Source organism: Microcaecilia unicolor, chromosome 2, assembly GCF_901765095.1.
Source record: "Microcaecilia unicolor chromosome 2, aMicUni1.1, whole genome shotgun sequence".
Taxonomy (NCBI): domain Eukaryota; kingdom Metazoa; phylum Chordata; class Amphibia; order Gymnophiona; family Siphonopidae; genus Microcaecilia; species Microcaecilia unicolor.
In genome coordinates this window covers 497,008,593-497,036,165 of record NC_044032.1, presented here as the reverse complement: position 1 = coordinate 497,036,165, position 27,573 = coordinate 497,008,593, and the positions used below count along the sequence as shown (strand labels likewise).

Here is a 27,573-nt window from a genome sequence, read left to right as displayed (position 1 = left end):
CATTTTACAGTATTACTAAAAAGGAGAAATCAGCCATCAGTACACTTAACAATGACACATCTATAATTATAAAACCAGCTGACAAAGATATATATATCTGATGTCAGAAGACAGGTGATCAAAACATTTAGAAAAAAAATTCAAAAAGACCCTTCTGCTATTAAAGATTAAATCAGCTCCCTTCTTGCAATAGCAAAGGATGGACAATTCCTTACGCATGAAGAAACTGAGTTACTTAATGTGCAACACCCAGTTATACCTACAATATATGTACTTCCCAAAATACATAAGTCTTTTCAGTCACCCCTGTATAGACTAATAATATTGGCAATTGGGTCCTTATTAGAGCCCTTATTTGTTTTTACTGATCATTTTTTTAAGACTGTTCATTTAAAAATCCCTTGGTATACTAGGGACTCCATCGATATTAATATTCTTGGTTCAGTGCAATTCATAGCAAGGGGGTTGTTTTACTAATGCTTAGCTCGAGTTATCTGCAGCAGGGCCCATAGGAATAAAATGGGCCTTGCTGCAGATAGTAAACAACCCCCCCCCCCCCCCAACATTACATGTGGCATCCCTGTATACCAATGTCCTACAGTCTGATGCCATACAGATTATTATAGTAAGATAGATTTTTGCCAGAGGATACCAACTGTGTGTTCATTGTGGAAGTTGATACAATTGCTTTAACTAAGAACTTCTTTACTTTTGATGGTGATTTTTATCAACAAATCAAAGATACAGAGATCTGTAGCTAATCTGTACCAGGCTAACCTTTGAGAAAAAATGCCTCTAGCAATATGCTAGAACATTGAGGCAGCAACAATTTGTTCTAAATTATGAAAGGTTGAATTGAATAATATAGTTCCAATCAAAACAGCACTATTTGAGAGAAAAATATTGCTTCAATATATTGAAATCGTACTGTATTTGTGCATTTATTGGTTGGTATAGCAGTTTCCTAGCGGGAAAAATATCATGGCCAAAATAGACTGACCACAGTCTATGCTAAAAATGCTACTGGAACACTTTCACCTTTATAAATTGTACTGTTTCAACTTTTTCAGATATCCAGAAGGGAGCAGTGACATTCATACCTGTGGGAGAAGATGATAAAGGATGTTTTTGGGTCAAAAAAAGCAATATTTATCAAATTCAGCTTGCACATGTCAAAGATGATGAATGGTAAGATTGGGTAGATATTTCATGATGACTTATAGCACATGAAAAATGTACAAAAGTGTCATACAAATGTTTGTGCTGGGTTTTGACACCCTCTCTCTCTATTTATTTATTTGCCTTTGGATTAGAACTAAAGATTTAGATGTTAAAATGTTATTTAAAGTTGTAAATCAACTATCTGATACATCATAGGCGACAACATCAGGAGACAGATTATTTACCCTCTGCTCGGGATTTAGCTGAATTTTTTAAAATCTAATATAAAATGCGTTTGTTGTTACCACCCTCACAGTATGACACAATAACAGAGTATGTCTTATTCGAGTAATACTGAAACAGATATTCCTGGTAATAGACACTTGACTGCTTTCAGTAGTTACCTTGTTGAAGTTGGGAGGCCGATTATGAGATATTCTATCTCACACTGTAGTCTAGGTAATTGTTCTACTTATCTTATTAGATCTTCATCAATGACCTTTGAAGTTTGGTTTATATACTGGTTAAATTTATGTCTGACTCAGGGTCATTACCCTGATTATTTGAGACATACTATTTTAACATTTATTCTAAAAAATAAATCAGTTTCTCTGTCTTTAGTTACCAATTATAGACCAGTACATCCTCTCCCTTTTTTAAGATTTTGGAAGCCATAGTTACCCAGCAACTTGCAAGCTATCTTGATGCTCATGACATTTTATATAGTTCACAGTCAGGTTTCAGAAAGAGTTTTAGTATGGAAACCATTCTAGGGACATTAGTTTCAGAAATGAAAGTTTGGCTGGGGAGAGGTTATCGAGTTGATCCAGTTTCATCTGGCAGCAGCAGCTTTTGATGTTGTTGATCATGATATATTATTGTTTCTTTTAGAGGATATTGGGATTACAGGATTAGTCTTGAATTGCTTTTGAGGATTTCTCTCCCTTAGAGCATATAGCAATGGTTCCTAAACCTGGTCCTGGAGGCACCCTAACCAGGTTTTCAGGATATCCACAATGAATATTCATGAGAAATTTGCATACACTGCCTCCACTGTATGCTAATCTATCTCATGAATATTCGTTGTGGATATATTGAAAATCTGACTGGCTGGGGTGCCTCCAGGACCAGGTTTGGGAACCACTGTCATATAGGATGAAAATGAATACTATAGTTAACTCCTTTCTGGATATCCAGATATAGGGTCCCTCAGGGTTCCCCTCTTTCTCCCATATTGTTCAATGATTTGATGCCATCATTAAGGAAAGTTTTGGATAAATTTGCAGTAAAACATTTTATATATTCGGACGACATTACACTTGTTATACCTATAAAAGATGAATTGACTGATTTTAATATTAAGGCTGAATCTTGTGTGAATATAGTGGAGAAATGGGTAGTGGCTCACAAATTGAAATTGAATCTAGATAAACTAAGTTCTTTTTGTCTTTTAATTCAACCCAATCAGCTTTTTGTCAGAGGTTTACTATTAATGGATCTGCTATAAAAATTCAAAGAGTAACTTTTAGACTCTAGACTTTCTTTGAGAAACATCAGTCCTTAACAAGGAAAATCTCTCTTTGTTTTAGAAGATTTAGAAGCATTAGGCATTGTTTTGAAGAGGTGCAATTTAAACTAATTGTTCATGCTGCAATATTGAGTCAGATAATTGTAATGTGCTTTTTGTAGGATGCACTAACTTTATTTTGAAAAGATTTCAAACTTTGCAAAATATGGGGGGGGGGGGGGGGGGGGTTATTCAGCAAGGAAATTTGATAGGGTAACCTCATTGCTGATTAAAGCCCCTTGGCTGCCTGTGCAAGTGAGAATATACTTTAAAGCCTGTACAGTTATCTTTAATATATTATATGATCTGGCTTCCCAGTATATGATTCCACTAGTAATTTTTTCTAACTATAATAGTGTTGTAGATTGAGAGACTTTAGGGCTCATTTTGAAAGCACTTAGACTTACAAGGTTCCATATTAACACATATAACTTTGTAAATCTATGTGCTTTGAAAATGAGCCTCTACGTAACTTTGTAAGTATTGTATTAGTATAACTTTGAGTATCTTTTGGATACGTGGTTTGCTTTGCTATAGCATTCTTCTGACAAGGTCGTAAATCACATTAACAGGACAATCCCTGTTTTTAAAGGGTGTGTGTTTGTTTATTCAGGATTTGCTATACTGCCCTTTACTATAATATCAGAGCAGTTTACAAGGTAAAATATAACTAAATTGATCAAAGTACAGAAATAAATACTCAGTGCACCTGAATGTAGCTCACCTTGAGCTACTACTGAAAAAGGTGTGAGTAAAATCCAAATAAATAAAATAAAGCAAAAGCAAGACCAGGGTCTTGCTGCCATAGGTGGATCATCAGTGCTGGTACTGTTAGTCAAGTCCCAAAGCTAAGGCAAAATAGTAGGCTTTAGGCCAGCGTTGAGTTTACTGTGAGAAGTTTCCCACTGGAGGTATTTAGCAATGGAAGTGCTATAAAAGTGGGGCTAAAAATATAAAATGTAGAACCCTGTGTATTCTCAAGCTGAGCCCAGAATGGAAATAAAATTGCCAGGAATCTATCTTCCGGGACAGTAGGATGTGATTAGGCACATATGGCATCAGAAAATTATATAGAAGTAAAGGATGGCCAGAGCTTAACATTTTGTGGCCTGTACTCAATCATTTAAATTTTAGTCAACAAGGAGTCAATGGCTATCCAGCATGAGTGGAGAAACATGATCAGGGAAAATGGATAAAGTTTGGTAGCTGTATTATGGATTAGATGTAATCATGAAATAGTGGTCTCTAAGGAAGTACATTGTAAAGAGAGTTAGAGTAATTGAGCCTAGATGTAATGAGAGCATGTTTCAAAGTAAGCAGTGTGTTCTTAACATGTATGTCTTCCTTCGAAACTTCAAGAAAAAAAGCAACTTAAGAGCCAGCACTCTAGGATTAGGGGTCAAATCTAGAAATACAGTACATTATTATAATCATGAAATAACACGTTAATACTTAAAACATAAAGAACAATCTTTATCTCTATCAATAGAATGCAGGAATATTGCTATTAAAATAGTTCTATTATTGATTTCTTCCATATGTCTCTGATAAAGTAGTTATATTAAGATCTCTCACAAGAATTAACTCATCAAACTCAACAATTTAACCTTGCAGTCTATTGATTGGAGTAGAAACATAAGCTTTAGAAATTACAAGCAATTCCTCCACTGACATGACAAATTTGCAGCAGATAAGATTTTAACATTTCAATTCCAGAAATCGTTCTATTTAGAGGAAAATTAATAAAACACAAATTATTATAATTATTTTCAATCAAATCCAGTCTGGATTTTGGAAGAATGTTATCTTTCATTAAAGTTTGATTTGCTTCCTTCTTTAGAGTGATTTGTCATGAAGAAAAATGTCCTTAGTATTGAACCTAAACATTTCTTCTTGCAAAATCAACTTAACAGCTGCTTCAGCTATGGAATTACACATCTGAGAAAGACAAGCTGCCACAGTTGATTCCAATTTAGCCATTATCTTCTTCAGTTCTGTATTTGAAACCTCTGTTGAAGGAGCTGTAGAGGGAGTCAACGGAAGAGTCACTCAAGCAGAAAAACTAAGGGCCTCTTTTATCAAGTCATGGTAATGGCTCCCGATGCAATAATGCTGACAAAGCTCATTCACTTTGAATGGGCTCCGTCGGCATTGCCACATGGGAACCACTAGTGTGGCTTGATAAAAGAGGCCCTAAGTGGTTGAATTACAGATAATTTAGGTGCAACCACATCTGATCCAGGTACAGAGACCTTTCATTAAGTTCCAGATCAGCAGTTTTCTGTAAATAAATAACCACAGAGGGTATTAAGGCTACATCAGATGTCTTTATTAGCTCCTTTTGATGGAATTATTACCCTCTGTGCTCGTCTTAATCCTCCAATACCACTAAGCAATTTGGAAAAGAACCAGAGGATAGAACATCAGGAAAGGAACCTCAGAAGAAGAAGCTACCATAGGATTAACCTCAACAATTGTGTGGGGGGTGGGGGCTGACTTTCAACACTGAAGCAATCTCTAAAACGGTACTTTCATCAGACTTATCCATGGAACCTACCACAGCAGACTCAAGATAGATTCTTTCAGTTTAACTCATCATTTACACATGGTGATGGAAAATAAATAAGGCCGATGTAAAAGCCCAGATCTCCAAAAGGGCAGGAGCATGCATCTTAGGCTACACCCCTTCGGCTGTGCACCTGTGGCTGTGCACAGGCACTTTTGTGGATCTTATAAGGGTGGGTCTCTCTAGAGGCTGACCGAATTTCAGTTTTGGATGCAGCACCAAAACAAGCCCATTATCTTTTTTTTTTCTTTGCAGTTTTGGTTGTGTCTAAAAGGTTATTTTAATTTTTGACCAAAAATGACCAAGTGCTTTTGGTGGAAGCTGAAAATTGGTGCTTTTTTCCAATTTTTTCTTCACTCCTTCCCCCGCCCTTAGGGCTCCCAGGCCTATCCTGCAATCCCTGGTGGTCTAGGGGTGTAGTTGGGGAAGGAGCAATCCCTAGTTATTCCTGCCCATTCCGGGGCTGCTCTCAAAATGGCTGCCACAATTGAGGCATCACTCCTGCTTTGACTATACAACTAGCCCACCAGGGTTTGCAAAGTAGTCCTTTAGGGAGGGGGGCTACTCTTTGTATTTTTTTTCTTTGTATTGTGATTGCAAGTAATGCAGTTATGATCTTGTGCAGTAGTTTATATGGTGAATAAAGTGCTCCAAATTAATGCTTTTGATAAAAAAAACTTTTTAGCAGGAATTAAGTCTATTAATTTGGGATGATAAGATCCTTTGGAATTGGCTTCTCTGTGGAATTATGACATCACCTATCACTCCATGTTATGTTACTCCGAGTGTGGTGCAGTGTCATCCAGTGTAAAAGCACTGTGGCTTTTAGTTTCAATTCCATGTGTGTGGAGGCTATTTTGCTTCGAGATAAAATACAGACTTTAAATAATGAAAGTATATTCTGGCTTGTTCACTGTGGGTTTAGCAGAGGGATGCAGACTGTAAGCTCTGACAATCCCCAGTAGCCCTCACTGGTTCAGATTCACACAACCAAATTTGAGTTTTGGTTGCAGTTTCAGTTTTGGCAGACAGTTTCGGTGGCAATTTCGGTCAGCCTCTAGGTCTCTTTATAGTGACATCACCTGAGCTGCACTACAAACCCCAACAGCCACTGTTCTTCCCTGCACTTCAGAGGAATGATATGTACTGACACTGAAGGTAAAAGGAATAGAATTCAATCAGTGAAAGACTGTGCTGTGGCAGCAGCAGTGGTTAGCACTGTGATAGAGCTTATGATTGGGGGTTCCCATCCTTCTGCACAATAGTAGTGCACATCTGCATGAATCCCAGAAATTATTAGAGGAAACATTGCTCATTGCTTTTATGTTGGTACTAAATACCATCACTCCATAGTTTCTTTCCTGCTCTGTGTACATCAGTTCCTCACTCCCCTCCACCCCCCCAGCCAAATAGTGTTTCTGTGTCCTGGTTGCATAACTGTGCACTCTTTTAGTTTTGAAACCCAATAGTATGCTATTCTTCAGGCCGTCTTGAATTGCTTCTCATTTGCTGATTCGAAAGTGTCCACTCTTAGTGTCATTAGCATTAAGACAAAAGTTTTCTCTCCTGTCATCTAGTTTCTCTCAATAAGATATAGAACAGAATCGGTTCTAGGACAGTTTCTGAGGAATTCCAATAATAACCTTTCTTTAGTTAGAGTGAGTGCAGTTCACTACCATGCTCCGTTTTCTACCCTTCAACCTGTTTCTAATCCGGTCAACTAATTTTAAGTTTCTCCTGAACTCAAACCACTCAATTTGTTTGTGGCCTCTTAATCTGAGATACTATCAAGTGTTTCTGAAATCCATGTGTATACCATGTCCAGAACCCAGCTCTCTGTCTATCCGCTGTTCGTTCAATCAAAGAAATTAATCAGATTTATCTGACATAGAGGCCTGTTTTCAAAGCATTTAGACTTACAAAGTTCCATAGGTTACTATGAAACTTTGGAAGTCCAAGAGCTTTGAAAATGAGCCCCAAAATCTCCCTCTAGTAAAACTGTAAGGGGTCTAGCCCTTTTACCATTTTATGTGATGCCTCATATCCTATAGTCCTCTGGGTTCGAGATGTTTTGCTGTTCTTTCATTCAGAAGAGTCTCTGGGTAATTTTCCACAAAATCAGATTAACTGTGCCAACTTTCCCCTACTACTTCTATGAAGCAGAATGACATATTTCTCCAATATTGCATCATAACTCCCATCTCTCCAAATATGTGTTGAGCAGATCCTTTAGCAGACCTGCCAGCACTTCTTAGATTCCTTAATATCCAAGGATATATCCTGTCCATCTCCATGTTTTTCCATACCCTCTTTTCAGTGAATACATAGGTATTTGGCATTTCTGTTTTCCCCTGTCCTCTTCAGCACCTTTTCTTTATCTTCTCTTATTACCTCATCTCTGTGCTGCCTTCCTCCAGTGACATCTGCTTGCCTGCATAGTTTTTGACTTCATGGAGTGAGTTAGTTATTCCTACTGATTGAATCACTAACAACGGTGGCAGTACTAAACCTTCCCTTCTGGCCATGTGATCCTGGAAATACATTCTCTGCATGAGAAGATATTGAATCAACTGGTGGACAGGTCCTAGCTACAGGTATAATTTTTAGTGATAACCCTGTGCTTGTGGGGGTGCCTTGCTTTAATCTTCCTCTCTCAGGTTAGGTAAGAATGCACAGCTAAGACCAAAATGCACAAAGACCAGTTCTGTTAAGGAGTGCAAATGAAATATGGGGGCCTTAAATGGAAGAAGGTGTATGTTTAATCCTGCTTGCATGCCAACATGAAATCAAAGAAAAGCATGCCACTTGTTTGAGGGGGAAAGGTTGGACCATTCAGTATTGTAAATTAATGAGCTTAACTGTCCAAATAGTATTAATATGTTTTCTATTTATTTTGAAGGTGCCTTTCTGTTTCAGTATTAAGCTCAGAAAGTTGGGATTCAGATGGAATTGTTTATCCCAAAATCTCTTGGCTGAGCAATGTACTATTGTCTAAGCTGGCTAAATGGTCTACAGAGAACAAGAAGAGTGAATTTAAAAACACCTTGTCACTCATTTCAGTGGCTAGATACAGTGAGCTTTATCAAAGACTGAAGGCCAAATATAAAGAAATGGTCAAGGTAAGCACATAAAAATATATTCTTCCAGAATTCTATGGTGCCTACTGCCTAGGGTTGTGCTATTTATAACCAATGGATCATTTAAAAAATGTTCTTACCAGCTTCATAAATTGAATGGAAAGTGTGAAGCTAGTCTGTTTTGCAATGAAGCAATTCTAAATCCATGATAAACAGGGACATTTCCCATTCCCCACATGTCATCTCTGTCTACAAATATGCAGATAATCAAATATATTCAGATACTTTAAAGGTAAAAATAATGTGCAAGAAGCAATCATTTTTTCTTTTTTAAAGAAAGCTTTCTAGAACATAATGTGATGTTCAAGGGAGGGAACAGATAGATATTTCTTCATGGGAAAGGTGTTGGACGTATGGAGCATTTTCATGGTGGAGTCCAAAACTCTTAACAGCATTCTAGAAAGCTTGGTTGGTATAAGAACGGGGGATACTTACTTAGAGGAGAAGAAGCAGAGGGGTTCTGCGGGATTACATAGAAAAATGAAAGCAGCTATGACAAAATGGCTTATCCATTCTACTCATCCATGCCATCTACTATCCCTTCCTCTCCCATAAAGATCCTATGTTTATCCCAAGCATGCTTAAATTCAGATACAGTCTTCATTGGGCGGATGTTCCATGAATTCACCACCTTTTCCCTGAAGAAGTATTTCCTCAAGTTACTTCCGATTCTATCCCTTTCACCTTCATCCTATGCCCCCTTGTTCCAGAGCTTCCTTTCAATCGAATTAGACTCGTCTCCTGTGCATTTATGCCGTGTAGGTATTTAAATGTCTTTATCATATCTCCCCTGTCCCACCTTTCTTCCAAAGTATACATATTGAGATCTTTAAGTCCATCCCTATACTCTGCCTGTCGGCGTCCCTCAGGGTTCTGTTCTTGGTCCCCTCCTCTTTTCTATCTACACTTCTTCCCTTGGTTCATTAATCTCATCCCATGGCTTTTCCTACCATCTCTATGCTGATGACTCCCAAATCTACCTTTCTACCCCTGATATCTCACCTTGCATCCAAACCAAAGTTTCAGCGTGCTTGTCTGACATTGCTGTCTGGATGTCTCAACGCCACCTGAAATTAAATATGACCAAAACCGAGCTTCTCATTTTCCCCCCCCAAACCCACCTCCCCGCTCCCCCGTTTTCTATTTCTGTTGATGGCTCTCTCATTCTCCCTGTCTCCTCAGCTCGCAACCTTGGGGTCATCTTTGACTCTTCTCTCTCCTTCTCTGCTCATATCCAGCAGATTGCCAAGACCTGTCGTTTCTTTCTTACAACATCCGTAAAATCCGCCCCTTTCTTTCCGAGCACTCTACCAAAACCCTCATCCACACCCTTGTCACCTCTCGTTTAGACTACTGCAATCTGCTTCTTGCTGGCCTCCCACTTAGTCACCTCTCCCCTCTCCAGTCGGTTCAAAACTCTGCTGCCCATCTCATCTTCCGCCAGGGTCGCTTTACTCATACTACCCCTCTCCTCAAGACCCTTCACTGGCTCCCTATCCGTTTTCGCATCCTGTTCAAACTTCTTCTACTAACCTATAAATGTACTCACTCTGCTGCTCCCCAGTATCTCTCCACACTCGTCCTTCCCTACACCCCTTCCCGTGCACTCCGCTCCATGGATAAATCCTTCTTATCTGTTCCCTTCTCCACCACTGCCAACTCCAGACTTCGCGCCTTTTGTCTCGCTGCACCCTACGCCTGGAATAAACTTCCTGAGCCCCTACGTCTTGCCCCATCCTTGGCCACCTTTAAATCTAGACTGAAAGCCCACCTCTTTAACATTGCTTTTGACTCGTAACCACTCGCCTCCACCTACCCTCCTCTCTTCCTTCCCGTTCACATTAATTGATTTGATTTGCTTACTTTATTTATTTTTTGTCTATTAGATTGTAAGCTCATTGAGCAGGGACTGTCTTTCTTCTATGTTTGTGCAGCGCTGTGTATACTTTGTAGCGCTATAGAAATGCTAAATAGTAGTAGTAGTAGTAGTAGTCTTTATGTCGAGGACCACTGACCATTTTAGTAGCTCCTCTCTGGACTGACACCATCCTGCTTACATCTTTTTGTAGGATGTAATGGGGTCTTACAGTACTCATCTGATGCCATATTCAGTGAGGATTCCAATGTCTTTTGAAGATTTGGTTCTTTTCTGGTATTTGAGTAGGGCAGTGAGTTGAGAGAGGACTTGTAGTTTGAGATGTTAATTACTAAGTGCTTCGAACTATTATTTTTTTTTTTCAATTTTGTAAAGTTTATTGAACAAACCTTATAAGAGTTACATTACATTGTCTCATCCTAAATTCTGGTGACAACAATCATTCCCTTCTCTGAACCTCAGAATACAAACATATATACAATAAAGAATGTCCCCTCCTATGTCTCCTCCATTTCTCCCCCCCCCCCCCTATTTTTATCCTCCCTCCCCCCATTCCCACTTCCTTGGTCCCTTCCATTCCCAACTTCCCCTCCTTATATCCCCCCACCCTTACAATTCTTTCCCCAATAATCGATCAAGTTGTTTCCATTCTTCAGCCTGAGCATTAAACCTCCCCCTCCTTTTGTCTGTCAATTCCTCCATCACCATTAATCCCCTGACCTTCCCAATCCAGTTATGTACTGTGGGTCCCTTGTCTTGTTTCCAGAACGCTGCTACTATGGATTTTGCAGCCGCGAGGCCTAACCTCTTAATCCTTTGTCCCCATTTCACTCCTTTCTGGTTCCCCCACCCCAGTAAACACCATTTTGGATCACATGGGAATGGAGTGTCCAGGGTCTCTGTCAATAGTCCCGTAACTCCCTCCCAGAATTTCTGTATGAACGCACACTCCCACCATACATGATAAAAAGTGCCTTTTTCCTCCTTACATCGCCAGCATATATCCGAGGCTTCAGGGAACATTGCCTTTACTCTCTCCGGCGTATAGTACCATCTACTTAATACTTTATATGCATTCTCTTTCAATAATACACATACAGAGGCCTTTTTGACCTCTCTACATACTCTTCCCCATTCAGAGTCAGTCAGTTCTTGTTTCAAATCCCTCTCCCAGGTCTTCATGTATTGATGTTTTACAAATTGTGACCCCCGTATATGGTTGTACAGCCTAGAGATTCACTTTCCCCATAAATCGATCTTCCCCCATATATCTTCCATTTTTTCCTTTTCTACTAATTTATCTTTAACCCACCTTGTAGATGTTATATAGTGTTTTACCTGCATATACGCATATATATCAGATGGTGGTAGTTCATAGGCCTCCTGTAATTCTGCAAAAGGTTTAATTCCCTCTTCTGTCAGCAAGTCTCAATCTTATCAGCCCTTTGTGGAACCATGTTTTAAACACTCCACCCTGAATCCCGGCTGGGAAACCTGGGTCCTGTGTGATCCAAGCGAATGTGGATTTAGTCCTAGATCCCCTAAGCCTATATTTTAAAGTACCCCATAAAGCTAAGAGATGTGATACAAAGGGGTTTAGGGTGAGTCCCTTATATGTATTATCCGGAATCAGTCCATGGTGCGACTGCACCTCGAATATTATGTTCAAATCTGGTCGCCGCATCTCAAAAAAGATATAGTGGAATTAGAAAAGGTACAGAGAAGGGCGACAAATGATAAAGGGGATGGGACCACTCCCCTGTGAGGAAAGGCTGAAGCATCTAGGGCTCTTCAGCTTGGCGAAGACAGCTGAGGGGAGATATGATAGAGGTCTGTAAATAAATGAGTGATATAGTACTTTTTCCAGAAACAGTTGTTGAAATTTCTGTGGAACAAAAACAAAACTAGGTTTTCTTTGCTACAGCTTTTACTACCTTTGGGCCGGGGTGGTCTGGCCTTACCTGATTTGTGAAGATATAATTTGGCTTGCATTATGAGACATTTAGTGGACTGGATTTTATTCCACTTAAAGTAGAAGAACAACTTATAACACTGACACATCTGGTGTATTATCGTCACACTAAATGCTTTACTTGAGTGTTAACAGTTAAAGCTCATCCCATTTTGAAATCTATGAGGCAGGGTTGGTGTTGGCTCTGTAAACAATTGAAACTTCCTCCTTGGTCAACAATTCTGTTCCCTCTGTGGGGAAATAGAGACTTGGACCCAGATGATACAAAATTGTGTTTAAAATGCTGGTCTGCTTATGGCTTGAAATTTGTACGTGACTTGGTGACAAAGGATGGGACTATGAAATCTTTTGACCTACTCAAGTAGGAGAGCCAAATTCTGTAGTCTGGTTTGCATATTTGCAAGTCAAACATTATCTCACCACATTGGATGTGGTCACTTTGAATGAAGATGCAGTAGATATGCTTGCTGAAACTACTTTTAACGAGATAAACAAAGGCCAGTTTGTCTTTTTATCAAATCAGCTTCAGACATTTAGCTCCTCAATAGGATTTTGAATCTTTGACCAGTGTTTAGAATGTGGACTTGCAGAGGGAAGAGTAAATTACAGACTATGCTTTGCGACTGTTGATGAAGCATATAAAAAGGCTTACTCGATCACTGGGTCTACAGGAACAGCAATATAAATTTTTATTAAGACTACATTTCCCCACATCAGGCATACCTGGCTCGACTTACAAATACGGCAGAGTGTCCGAAGCGTAAGGTTTACCAGCTACTTTGATACATATGTTTTGATCTTGTTCTTATAAAACCTTTTTGGATGAGTGTTGTGAACTATATTGACCTGATTTTGGGAACTAGTCTGCCTTTGAGAGCAGATAATATGTTTTCAAACTTTTGTTTCTCTAGGTCTGCGAACAGGGCCAAATTTGTACACAAAGCCTTTATTTCTTATCTGGAAATGTATGTTAATGTGTTGTCATCAGGACTGTGCACATTCTGTGACTGCTTGGCATAATTATGAATGTGGAAAGACTAGATAAATAAATCCTAATACATAAATAGATGTATGAGATCCCCAAGGGTGTGGTGGAATTTCCAATAAGTTTGGTCACCGGTGTGGGATAGATTACCACATCATGCTCGCAGTTATTTGTTCAACTTGTGACCTAGAGCACTGAAAGGGGGGGGGGGATAGATAATTTGGGGAAGTGATTTGGTTAGGTAGATGGGTTCCAGATTGCGTGCAGACATCACATAGGTGATCTGGACCTTGGATTATACGTTTCTGCTGAGTGGGAAGGTTCTTACAATGATAAGGGAGAGAGGGAAAAAGGAATATTAACCACCAAAACTTCGGGCATTTGCTATTCTTCCTCTTCTATGCTTTTTGTACTGTGAAAGACATTTGTACAATGTAACTGTTGTGGTTCTAATAAAGATTATAAATAAGATAGTGACCCCCTTAATTCCTTGTGCAAAGTCCTGGCCAAAATGAGCACTTTAAAAAACAAAAATACCTATACGTGCCCCTTAAGCAAGTGTAGAAGCCGATGTGGAACTTTTTTCCGCCTACATGTGTATTCCATTTGTGAAATGGAGAATACATGTTTAGATTTTAGTCCTTCCCAAACCACACCACTTGATGTCTTTATGCATGGTATGTTTGTTTATTTGATATTCCGCATTTACAATAACAAGGTCAAAGCGATTAGTGTTTATTTCCACATATAAACAGCGGCTTTCTGGAATTGGTTTTAAAAGTATACGCGATTTACACATGTAAATGCTGGCATTTCCATGTGGAAATCTTGAATAGGGTTTCTAAAACTAACCCCTTTAGTCACAGACTGACAGGTGGTAAATACAATGAGACACAAAATATGTAGGAAAAATACTTTCTATACTGAATGCAGAGGAGTGTGGCAGCCGTGTTAGTCGACTCTTAAGGTTATCAATAGAAATCAAACAAAATAAAACATGGAAAAGAAAATAAGATGATACCTTTTTTATTGGACATAACTTAATACATTTCTTGATTAGCTTTCGAAGGTTGCCCTTCTTCCTCAGATCGGAAATAAGCAAATGTGCTAGCGTGAATGTTTTCACTTATATACACTGTCAGCTAGCACATTTGCTTATTTCCGATCTGACGAAGAAGGGCAACCTTCGAAAGCTAATCAAGAAATGTATTAAGTTATGTCCAATAAAAAAGGTATCATCTTATTTTCTTTTCCATGTTTTATTTTGTTTGATTTCTATTGATATACTGAATGCAGAAACTAACCTGAAAATGAGATTGAATGTGAATAGGAAACTGGTAATTTTTAAAAATCTCTCACTGAAGCTGAAACTGAATCTTGCTCATCCATAGATGGCCATAACATTTTTTTAAACTGTCTTGAAATTGCCTTTTTTTTTTAACTGTTTAAGCACCATTTCAGTTTGTGCACAAACTGTAGCCTTGCTAATCTGTGAGAAGGGTAGTTTAAAAAAGGTTCTTCAAACCCAGACTTTCTGCTTGACTAAGAGCATTTATTTATGCCACGATTCAAAGCTACTGTTAGCATAAGATTAGAGAGAGTGACACTGAGGCTCATTTTCAAAGCTTTCAAATTTTCTCTCAGTCTAGGAGCCAGCCCCAAAATGTAGGAGCCGGTGGTGAAACCTCTTCCATTTCCTACACCCAACTTTGTTTGCAATGACATTTAAGTGTGTGTGTTTGGGGAGGTGTGGAGGGGCTGAATCTCCTCTGTTGTTTGCAACAACTGCTTTAGAAGCTGATTTGTTAAGGTTGTTTTCCCATTCTGTTACTGAAAGTTTAGTAAATAAGTAAGGTACTATTGCACATCACATCCTAAAAACAGAAGTTGGAAGCATGTTGTCAGCAGTGTCACATTATCCACCTGATAGGTGAAGTAAAGAGATAATGGCATGGGTCACCACTTCTCTATCTCAAAATGCCCCCCCCCCCCCCCAGAAGTCTTCACCCAGTCTCTCTCTCTTATAGCCCCCTCCTTCAGCGTTCACCCAGTGTCTCTCTCATAACTCCCAAAGTCTATTTTAATAATGACTTATGGACTTTTCTTTTAGGAAGCCATCCAAACCTTTTTTAAACCCCACTAAGCTAGCTGCTTTTACAACATTCTCTAGCAATGAATTCCAGAGTGTAATTACATGTTGAGTGACTAAATATTTCTCCAATTCGTTTTAAATTTTCTACTTTTAGTTTAATTTCATGCCTCTTAGTCCTAGTATTTTTGGAAAGAGTAAACAAGCGATTCACGTCTAACCGTTCCATTCCACTCATTATTTTATAGACCTCATATCTCCTCTCAGCCATCTCTTGTCCAACTTTTATTTTTGTTACATTTGTACCCCGCGCTTTCCCACTCATGGCAGGCTCAATGCGGCTTACATATTGTATACAGGTACTTGAAAAGCCCTAGCTGCTTTAGCCTTTCCTTATAGGGAAGTCGTCCCAACCCCTTTATCATTTTTGTCTCCCTTCTCTGGTAATAATTTATGTTCATTCACTCATCACATTGAGTTTTTTTGGCAGTGAGTTATATGGTACATTTGTTAATTTTCTTTTTTTTTTTTTTTGTTACATTTGTACCCCGCGCTTTCCCACTCATGGCAGGCTTAATGCAGTGGGCAATGGAGGGTTAAGTGACTTGCCCAGAGTCACAAGGATCTGCCTGTGCCGGGAATCGAACTCAGTTCCCCAGGACCAAAGTCCACCACCCTAACCACTAGGCCCTCTGTGTATAAAGGTTGCCCATCCCTGTTCTATCATGATCTCATTCACTCCAGTAATGACATCGACCAAACTTTGTTGCCTCTGGCAAAATATAAATTAGTAGAGTGTACAATATGCTTATACTGGAAAGGTTAAAATAGTCATGAAAAATGAAGAGCCAGTCCTATTGCACAGTGATTACAATACAGTAGAATTATGGCTTATAGGCTGCGTATACCATAAATAGTTCAGCGTAGCGTGCAAAAAGATAAAGGGAACTCAAAATCCCAAATTTGCATAGTCATGATTGATAAAGCTTATTAGAAAATAATCAAGTTTTGAGTAATGTACAAAACCTACCATAAGTTTCCCAGCGAATGAAGAATGGTAATTGATTCCACCATTTTGCAGCCTGATAACATAAACCTTAATGAAAATACAGTTGTAAAATGCACCCCCTGAGGAGATTACAGTATCTGTGATGAGTGCGTCTGCTTCCCCTATTTGGTCATACAGTTCATGGCTGATGTGCTGTAGAAGGGACCAAGTTTTGGTGGTGAGAGAGGCAAGGTATCTGATAGCCATTCAAGGGTGGCATTGGACGCTTCTTGTCATAGTGCATTTCTGTAATGGATAAAACTATGCAGAGCGTGGAAATGATTGTGTAACAAAAGAAGAAAATTACTGCTTGCAGAGAAAGCCAAGTGGAAACTGAATGAAAACAATCACATTAGGTGGAAAAATAAAAAAGATAATCTGCTGACAGTGGATGTCTTTCTTTGTTCAAAGGTGTGGCCTGAAGTAACAGATCCTGAGAAGTTTGTATATGAAGATGTTGCCATATCTACTTACCTGCTGGTAAGTCCTTATTCACTTTTTTTTTTAATTAATTCCTCACTGAATCTTCATGTGCACTAATCAATTTTTAATAGTTGCTGTAAGCAATCTTGAACAGGTTTACATAAATAAGAACAGGCATTCAAAAGTTTTAATGTTTAACTTTGTTTATTGATCCGTTATTTCAACTTTGCATCAATACAACAATGATTGTAGATACACTACAGCATATTCTATTTTATAGGTGGGGAGAGGGGTCCCATCCACATAATACTCTTCCCAATTTACTCAGCTGTTACCCTCCTCTTTACCCCTGCTTACTGTTCCTCCCCTACCTACCAATTAGACTTATTTTCCACCCAGCCAAGGGATTTTCCAGTCTATTTCCTAGGCAGAGGGTTAAAGTCATAAGTAAAGGATCCTGCACTTTCGAGAATTTCCATACCGCTTGTCTCCCTTTATTTATTACTGACATTTTTTTCCCAGTCACAGCAAGTCATGCATCTGATTTCTCCACAGGGTCAAACTGGGTGGATTCACTCATATCTGTTGTATCAGAATGCATCTTTTAGGCTATGAGATATATTGTCCTCACAAACGGGGCTGTTGTGTGCCAGAGCCCAATGGGACTTCTTCCCCCATATCCAGTAAACATACCTCTGGTGTCATTTTCATCTTCAAATTCATGATAGCCATTAGGTGAGCTTATATTGATATGTGGATATGAATGGTTTCTTTTCTATTGATTTTGTGGTTCCTTTCTTTATAGTCTTTTGTTGGCTAAAAGTGGTATAGTAAGTCTGCCATAAATAAATAAAAATTCCTTCCCAAGCCTTCCCAGACATAGTGCAAAAAGATGCCCTCGGGTCTTCGCATTTCTTGCACTTTCCATATTTTGCCACCCTTGCCCTCCAGACCGATTTGGAATGCACACAGAGACTATGTAAAGTTTTTTGTTGTTGTTGTTGTTTTTTTTTAAAGCACAGCTCTTTCAGCTGCGTGCTTCCAACTATGTTCTTACCCCTAGTTGGATGTCTTCTGATAATTCATTTCCCAGATCTGCTGCCAATTTATGCGCTCTATCTCCAAAGGGGGAATTTCAGTAGCCTTTCATAAATCCTTTATAATATGCTACCACATGGAGATAAGGACGGTTCAACCAGATGGGTTTCCTGTTAAAGGGATTGTGACCGAGAGAGAAATGATGAATATTTTAAGAATCTAATGCGACTGTGATCATACAAACAATGAAAGAATCTTGTTGGAATGTCGTTGGACTACAATGATCTATAAACAGCTCCTGAAGACGCCAAAGGCGAAACACAGCACTGTGTACAGCTGCAAGAATATTTATATATAGACCATCGTGATGAAAACTCAGGAAATTATCCACAATTCAAGTGTTTGAACTCATGTTTGGATTATAAAAAAAAGATATGAACTGATATATCACAACACAATGGGATCTTTCTTTCTTTCTTTAATCTAAAGGACTCTTGACAACAAAACAGTGGGTTTATGGCTCTAAAGGACATTGGCTTCAGTATTTGTAATAATACAATTACTAACATAGTAACCATTGCTTTGTGGAGAATAATATATATGTATATGTGTTTGAATGGTACATCACACATAAGGTAGAAGCACTATAGCAATAAATAGATATTTGGAATGATAATCAATGTATAAATCTATTCTTATTATTTACATATATAAGGATAGATGAAGATCAAGTCTGCCTATGTTATGGTATACCGTATTTCCTCGATTCTAAGGCACCCCCCCCCCCCCCCCCATACACAAGGGGGGAAAGCACTCAGTTCTACGACACTCTCGATTCTAAGACATACCCTCATTTTGCAAAAGTGAAAAATACCGGTGTGGTAAATACCATAAGCAAATATATGCAGAAGGAAAAGCGCTTGCACATTTTGTTTCAATTACTAGCATGACAAACATATTCTTTATTTTTACACTTACAGTAACCTGAACAGTACAGTACTGAAAACAAAATTGCCATACCAGTTAGTGGTAAATAAACATATGGTATGCAGAAGGAAAGCACAAACATATGTAACTGTACCAGTATTTTCAATTACCAGTATGACACACATCCTTATTTGACACTTACCGTAAAATGAACAGTACTATGGTACAGTAAATAAACTTAATAATTAACTGCGGTACTATATACCATACCTAATGTTTGAAAAACAAAATTACCAGTACCTTTATATGGTAAATCTTGGGAATAACTATTGACCAATACCTATCATTTGAACCTCAGGTTTCTGTGGTGATTTCTAGTGTCTTTAATTCTCTGTGGAGATTGAAAAGACTGAGGCCTTTCTTTTCTAACTCTTTTTCACTCTTTAGTTCAGTCTTTAATGCTATCCAAATTTGATTACTGTAATTCTGTAATACTCAGGCCTAAAAGTCTCTTATCAAAAAAAACTTCAAACATCTGAAAATACTGCGGCTTACCTCATGTGTAAAGCCCCTCGATTCACCAAGTCAGCTCCTCTTTTAATCAAACTGCATTGGCTTCCAGTAAATGCAAGAGTTACCTTTAAACTATGTGTACTTAGTTATCAAATTTTACTTTGTCTTTTGCCTGACTATCAATACTTGTTAGAATTACCTTTACGTAATGCTTATCTGATGTCGAGAGACTATCTTCTCCATTTTCCTTGTTGTAAAAATCTTCTTTACAGATCTATTCATGATGCAAGCTACAATGGAATTCCCTACCAAAGTCACTTAGATATGTTACCGACTACTTGAAATTTTGTAAATTGTTGAAAGCGTTCTTATTTAGTGACTTCCTCTCCACTGTTGGTTATAGTTATTGTTTTAGTTAATTTGTTATTTCATAATGAGTCATCTTACTGCTTGGATGTTTTTCTCTATTATTGTTTTGTATTTTCATTATAGTTCTCTTATTCTAATTTGCTGTAAAAGTTTGATGTTAGCCACAATGAATCCGAACTTGTTTGGGATAATGCAAGGTATAAATGCCTGAAATAAATAAACAAAATAAACATATGCAGAAGGAAAAGCACAAACGTTTGAAATACAAAATTACGGTATCAATATTCTATTACAGTTTCCTATACAGTACTGTATATCCTGGTTGTATGGCTACAGCAGATTTTCTGTTTGGTAGGAAATTAGTTGATATAAGAAATATCAGTTTTTCCTGTTATTTTAGGTTATGATTACAGTTTATTGTATATTGTGTATGTTGCATTGTAATATTTGTGTATTCAGATTTAATGTGTGCTATTTCATGCTGTTGAATGGAAAGGTGGAACATCAAATACCAAAACTAAAACCTGTGTTTCTCTGTTTCTTTTGTTTAGATCCTTTGGGAAAATGAGAGAATCAAAAAAGGGTTGACCAAAAAGCAATCTTTTGTGGACTTAGGATGTGGCAATGGTCTTTTGGTTCATATTTTAAGTAACGAAGGGGTAATTTCATTTTAATATTTAAAATTCTCTGCTTAGCAATAAACTGCAAAGTGGTCAGAAACAGATGAGAAGCTGTGCATTTAAATAGGTCAGTATTTCCCAAGTCGGTCCTGGAGTACCCCCTTGCCATTCAGGTTATCAGGATATCCACAGTGAATGTGCATGAAACTGATTTGTATACACTGCTTCCATTGTATGCAGATCTCCTTCATGCATATTCTTTGTGGATATCCTGAAAACCTGACTGGCAAGGGGGTACTCCAAGACTGACTTGGCAAACACTATAGTAGGTCACTAGAACTCATGCTTTAGGCTTCATGTTTTTAACCTTTCTGCCTCCTTTTGATTTTGCTGTGTTAGTTATAATCTTTAATGTTAAGCTTAATGGTTTGTCATACTCCTAACCTTCTTATTTATTTATTTATTGCATTTGTGTCCCACATTTTCCCACCTTTTTGCAGGCTCAATGTGGCTTACAATGTATCGTTATTGGTAGATGATGGATTAGGAGATAACAGCAGCCCCTCCTTGCCTCTCTACCCTCATCTCCCCTTACGTTCCTACCCGTAACCTCCGCTCTCAAGACAAATCCCTCCTCTCAGTACCCTTCTCCACCACCACCAACTCTAGGCTCCGCCCTTTCTGCCTCGCCTCACCCCATGCTTGGAATAAACTCCCTGAGCCCATACGCCAAGCCCCCTCCCTGCCCATCTTCAAATCCTTGCTCAAAGCCCACCTCTTCAATGTCGCCTTCGGCACCTAACCACTATACCTCTATTCAGGAAATCTTGACTGCCCCAACTTGACATTTCGTCCTTTAGATTGTAAGCTCCTTCGAGCCGGGACTGTCCTTCTTTGTTAAACTGTACAGCGCTGCGTAACCCTAGTAGCGCTCTAGAAATGTTAAGTAGTAGTAGTAACAGTTAGTGTTACATTAAGAATAGCATAAGCAAGTTTTAAACAGTAGATATAAGTAGAAAACAGTACTAATAGTAGGTAAGGTGGAGATGGCCTAGAGAATGGCGTAATCAAAGTTCAGAAGCAGAGATAAGCAAAAACAGTGCTGATAATCGGTAGGGTGGCGATGTATTACATTTATAGTTGCTGATCTTATTGGTATGCCTTGTTGAATAAGTGGGTCTTCAGGGATTAGTGAAAGTTAATTAGTTCATAAGTAGCTTTTAAGTTGTGCGGCAATGCGTTCCATAATTCTGTGCTCAGTTAAGAAAAGTTTGATGCATGTGTTAGTTTGTATTTTAAGCCTTTACAACTGGGGAAGTGAAGATTAAGGAATGTGCGGGATGACCTTCTAGCGTTCCTGGGCGGCAGGTCTACCAGATCTGACATGTAGGCTGGGGCAGTTCCGTGAATGATTTTATGAACTAGAGAACACACCTTGAACGCGATGCGTTCTTTAAGTGGAAGCCAGTGTAATTTTTCCCTTAGGGGTTTAGCACTTTCATATTTTGTTTTTCCGAATATGAGTCTAGCTGTGGTGTTCTGCTTCTCGGTAGAGAAAGGTAAAATGAAAGGCTATATACAATCTTGCGTTTCCTTTAAGGACAATATGTGCCATTGTACAGTCATTAAGAGAAAGCAGCTTACTGGTGTGTTCTCTTTTGAAATGTCCTTAGAACTGAACATTTGCCCTGTTATAATGGAGTACACTGCCACGTGGTTGATAAGGCTTCAGTTTATGGTTCTGTATCATGCTGTGGTAGGAAAACAAGGTCATGAAGATGCAAAGTTTATATAAGGTGATTCTGTCTGAATGAAAGGTTAGGCATTTTTAAGTTGTAGTATTTCAGCCACCTGTTTGATAGAAGAATATTTCTGCTTAATAGGCCTACATGTTCCACTCTTGGAGACGTTGGAGGGGTGAATTTGATCTTTTTAAAAATTTTAATATGATATTTATAACATAGGGGGAAAACTTGGTTGGAGAAAGTGTTATGAAATTCTCAAGAACTTTGCCTCTGCAATCTGTTTGATCATATGTTTTAAAAATGTGAGGAAATGTTATGCTATTTTTAGTACAATATTCCGCACATTAAAATACTGTTGAAGGGTCCAAAGTCTTTTAACTCTGCAGCTTCCATTTTAAAAGTCTATAGTTGAAACACATTATCTTATTGCCGAAGGCCACACTTTTCATGCCCGACTTTTCATATCAACTACTGCTCTTAAAATGAAACAAGGTGTTTTCTTATCCTATTACTTGCTTATGCAAAATACTTGTTTCTCTGGAATAATATGCAGATTTGTAAAGTATTTTAACTTTTTTTCCCCTGTGTTTTAGCATCCTGGGAGAGGAATTGATGTTAGAAGAAGAAAAATATGGGACATGTATGGACCAGAAACTCACCTACAGGTACTTATAGAAAATATATGCTGTCTTTTGAAGAGCATATATGTGCATGGCTATGTGAGAGCAATACACAGTGACCAGTACTACTTATCAGTAGTACCAGTACTACTACTACCAGCAGTGGAAACAAGCTGCTTCATTTCTTTTTGGCATGCAATCTATAAGTCTTAATGGTGCATTTTAAAATGTTTTCTAGTAACTAAAGTTAATGTCATGAGGATTCTTCTTTAAGGGCTGTGATTGATGGGATATTATTTCTAACATTTTTACGTGCAGTTATATAACTTGGCATTAGCTACTCTTCCTTCCGTACTACGTTTTTTCAAGATTATCTACCCTGTTCCTCATTCCCTTTCTCTCAGTTTTAGATTCTGAAGCTTGTTGCCATCAGTTCTTCATGGGTGCTTCCTCCTCATCCTTTCCAACCCAGTGCAGACAATGGGTTATACCATCTGTCCTGCAGGTGTAGAGCAAGACTGCCTGCCTTCCCTATATATGCTGGTGCAGCAAGGAAGCTGTTCAGTATTGCTCTGTTTCCAGCAAAGAAGACCTCTGGGCTGATGCAGCAATGAAGTGATAATAAATAGGCTGCGGTATTCCAGGCCTTTTGCTGGTCTCTGATGTGGAACAAGGGGTCTAGAATTCTAGGGAGCTTCTACTTACAGCAGCTGGTAAACTGTTCCTTCCTCTCCCGCCTTCCCTTTTGGGATCTCGGTGGGTTCTCCAGAGGCCAGGCAGGATCTATTACAGGGTTCCTTAATTGGAGATTATAAATAGTTTGGGGGAAATCAAAATTAAGGAAGAGGAGGTGATATTAAGAAGGTGTTTCCTCTCAGTTGCCACTGGGAGTTGAGAGGCTCTTTGTCCTTTGATGACTTAAAACCCAGGAGAAGGACAAATAACTGTGCTGTCTATAGGGACAGGAAACGTAGCTTCATGGCAGGCACTTTTTGTCACAGGTGCAGTGCACCTCAGAAGGAGGGGACGAAGTGTTTGAGGATCCTGAGGGGAAAGAAGGACAGTGGGAAGGAGAAAGAGAGAAGGGTTGAGTGAGTCTCTGGGGGTAGGGAGAAGCCATGCTTCATGTCGTCCAGAACAGGAAGGCCAATGGGGCAAAAAAAAACAAAAAACTGGGTTTCACAGGGCCAAGCCTAGGATCATCTAGAGGATTGGAGTCCCTGTAGATCATTCTCTCTACAATTCATGATTATAATGTGTTTAATTATTGCCCTTAGGAACAATATACCTGCTATAGGGCCGGAGGCAGGGCCAATAAGCCTAGAAAGATTGATAGATCTCATGAGCTTCCCTCCTTTCACAGACTTCGTTAATGGTTCCCTAGAGGGATCATTCTCAGATAGGAGCAGCAAGAAGTTTGGCTCCAGCCAAGTACTAGGGGAGGAGGAAGAGGGAATGTCATTGGTGAAGGCTGTTCAGGAAAGAAGAGCTTTCTGTCTTCACTAATCAAATATTGAAGTGTTAAGGATTAAGGATAATAAGAAGCAAGAGGTGGCTTTGTTGGAGGACCCTGTTTTTGCAAAGGTTTCCAAACCAGTAAAGTCTCTTTTAGTTAGGTGATGCAAGATTCTGGGTACATCCAGACTCTAGGCAACATCAAAGATCACATTAGTACACTTTTTTAAATATGAGTTTCAAATATAAGCACAATTAAATTATGTCAGTTGCAGTAGCAAAGATTGTAATAGAAGTTTTTGTTTTGTTTTATTTTTTTTAACCAATGATTGAATGAGAGCAAAGCACTAGTATGTGCCAGCATACATTCTGAGGCTTTTTCCTTTCAGTCTACGAGATGTTGTATATTTATGGAGGTTTATGATTTCAAATAAACTGTGTCTGAGATGGTCCTCCATATCCCTGTAGTAGTAGGGATAGTCAACCAGACAAAACGGGACAGTAAATTTGCTTAAACGACCTATTTCAGTTTTTCATCACTTCTCATTTGTTTTCCTTTTAGAGGTAATAAGTTCCCTTTGGCCTTTATCCACTTATTCCTTTTTAGCTCTTTTTAGGATGCCATGCTATTTGAGTCTTGTTTTATTACCTGAAGGTGTCACACTGACCTTTTTTAATAAATAAAAGCATGATACAAATTCATATGGCAGTAAAAATTGGTAATCGGAGGGTCATGTGCATGTGATCTCATAGGCATAGCCTCTGAATGTTCTCTACGTATGAATAATTCACTTGTGTCTTTTCCTTCAGTAGTAATATTAGGTACTGTAGACCTGTGAAATTTCCAGGTACTTAGCTCTTTTATACCTCAGGCTTTCTTTCCTCTCAGTGTGTCATTTCCCTTATGGAAAATGAGATATAGTTCTTTTTGGGTGGTGGTAGCAAGTCATTTTGAGCTTTAGGGTATCAGTAAATGCAAATATAAATTTTGTGGTGACATTTGACAATATGCTTGCAGCTTCCCTGGTGCATGGAATCATTATTCAGATCTGTCCTTTCCTGTATGTTCAGCATTAAATTGCAGATGTGCCCTTTTTAATTTAAATGTGGGATATAATGCTGTGAGGGTGGTATTAAAGTCACTGCAGCAATAACATAATTGTTCATAAGGTGTGTATATTTCGCCTTGTTCTAACACACAGGCTGAGTCTCAAGCATTTATTTGGACATGTGGTTCACAGAGAAGGTTACAACAGAAACTTATTTTACCTGTTTTGAGGACTGCAAGAAAAAAATAACCAATGCTGGCACTTCAGTGGGTTCTACTAGCCAGGCATTAACACTATGAATATTTCAGAATGTTGTTATTAGTCTAATCCGGGGGTGTCCAAACTCAGCCCTCACCAGGTCAGGTTTTCAGGATTTCTACAATGAACATGCATGAGATCGATTTGTATACAGTGGAGGCAGTGCATACAAATGGATCTCCTGCATATTCATTGGGGCAATCTTGAAAACCCCGATTAGATTGTGGCCCTTGAGGACCGAGGTTGGACACCCCTGGTCTAATCTGTCCTTCCAGTTTGAAGTGATGGAATACACTTGTCTCTAGGCAACTTTGCACACATCTGTAGGTTTAAAATTTATTAGGCAAGTCTCACGTGGGGTGCAGATACGGCATTGTCACAGAAAAAGCTCTGTTGACCTTATTTATTGTTCTCTAGATAAGAAGTGCTCTGGCTTAGTGAAGCAATAACATAGGCAGGCAGCTCACGCTCACCATCAGATTCCCACTACATTGCAAGTCAACAAACTTTAACCTGTTTGTAATAAACTGCACACAATACATTAGCTTAAGAAATGTGGGAAAAAGGCCACAGCGTTTTTCATAACCATTTAACATCAAACTCCAGGAAGCATCCGAGCCTTCCACTATGGTTCAAGAGTAAGTCTCCTCACTTCCCCCCCCCCCCCCCCCCCCCCCCCCCAGCCTCTTGTTCCAGCTAGGGATCAGTGTCGTCCTGACATGGAAGCCATTAGCCCACCTTGTTTCCTTTTCCAGCGAGACCATGAGCTGTGTGTTATTAGGGGCTCACCTTCTCCAAACGCCATGCCCACCATGCTTCAGCTGAGCATGTGACGTTGGACAGCGGCCGTGTTAGTCCCAGTCTTCAATTCGGTTGACCCAACGCCATTCAGGGAAGAAGTTCTCACTAGGCTCGGGTGCCTCTGCCTGCTGTGATAGCATGCACAGAGCCTTCATACAACTACAGTAGACATCTCTGTAGCCTTCCATCTGGCTGAGTATTCTTGGCCACCGAGAAGACTGGGTGGTTGGGGAAATTGGTGCTAATGTACTCATATGGTTTGCTTTTTTTTTTTTTAGTAAGAAGAATGCAGAAGGTTAAAATCCCAGCAGCTGTATCAGAACCATGACCATTGTGCTGTAGGGCTCCAAAAGACTTACTCCTTCTATCAGCTAATGTTAATGTTTTTCTTCAGCCTGTGAATGGCAGTTAGGGGCCAATTCTCAAAGCTGGGCGCTAAAGCCCACAACGCAACAACACCACCAAGAAATAGCTCAAAGGAATTGGCATGCAAATGATATGTGCACTAAATTCACGCTATTAAACCGAAAGTTGCGGAGCACCAAATCATCCCTTCCCTCCATGGGCACCAAATCATCCCTTCCCTTTATTCATGATCACCATTGTTTCCCTTCTCTTTCCTCTCCTCCCATCTTTCCACTCCCCCGGTGGTTCACATCTTTCTCTTTGTCTTTTTGTTTCTGCTTCCTCTTTCTCCCATGCCCACCCCGCCCCTCCTGTGTTCCGCATATTTCTCTCTCTCTCTTTAGTGCTTCCTTTTTCTTCCATGCCCCCGCTGCCGTGATCACATCTTTCTTTTGTCTTCGGCACTCTCTTACCTCTCCCAGCACAGCACTCCAGTGGGCTCCCTCTCTGCGGCTCCTGCTCCCTGTTCCTCACCGCTGCGGGCTGCACTGAAAACAGTGCTGTTTCTCACCCAGCCCATAGTGTCTCTCTGTTAACAGGATGTTCTGAGACAGAACATCCTGTTACAGAGAGACGCGGGCAGGGTGAGAAGTAGCACTGTTTTCACTGCAGCGGTGAGGAGAAGGGGGCTGCTGGAGTGCCGTGCTGGGAGAGATAAGAAGAGGTGCCAGCTAGTGGGGGAGGGATAACAACGTTAAAAGTTGTAACACAAGTTATTTGTTTGACAAGTTAATTGCGTTATTAACACATTAAATGGACAGCTCTAATTTCAATACAATTTCTGGCAGTGTTCTAGTTCACATCTTAGAACCTGCACTCCAGTCCTCTGAGCATTCTGTGCACAATAACCTACCCGCAAATGTCACACTAACCCCTTTTACCACTGACGTTAAGCTTTGAGCATCGACCCCCTTAGGCACTTAGGTTTTCAAAATTATAACTTTGTTCT

The 27,573-nt window shown here is 39.3% G+C and overlaps 1 protein-coding gene across 1 annotated transcript in view; it reads left to right on the top strand.

Annotated features, from left to right (window-relative positions):
* TRMT44 (tRNA methyltransferase 44 homolog) overlaps positions 1-27,573 on the top strand; it is a 59,054-nt gene that overhangs the window by 7,319 nt on the left and 24,162 nt on the right. The window contains exons 2-6 of the mRNA XM_030191146.1: positions 1,071-1,188; positions 8,194-8,413; positions 16,813-16,881; positions 20,223-20,330; positions 22,630-22,701. Coding sequence (XP_030047006.1) covers positions 1,071-1,188; positions 8,194-8,413; positions 16,813-16,881; positions 20,223-20,330; positions 22,630-22,701 — 587 coding nt within the window. The remainder of the gene's footprint in view (positions 1-1,070; positions 1,189-8,193; positions 8,414-16,812; positions 16,882-20,222; positions 20,331-22,629; positions 22,702-27,573) is intronic.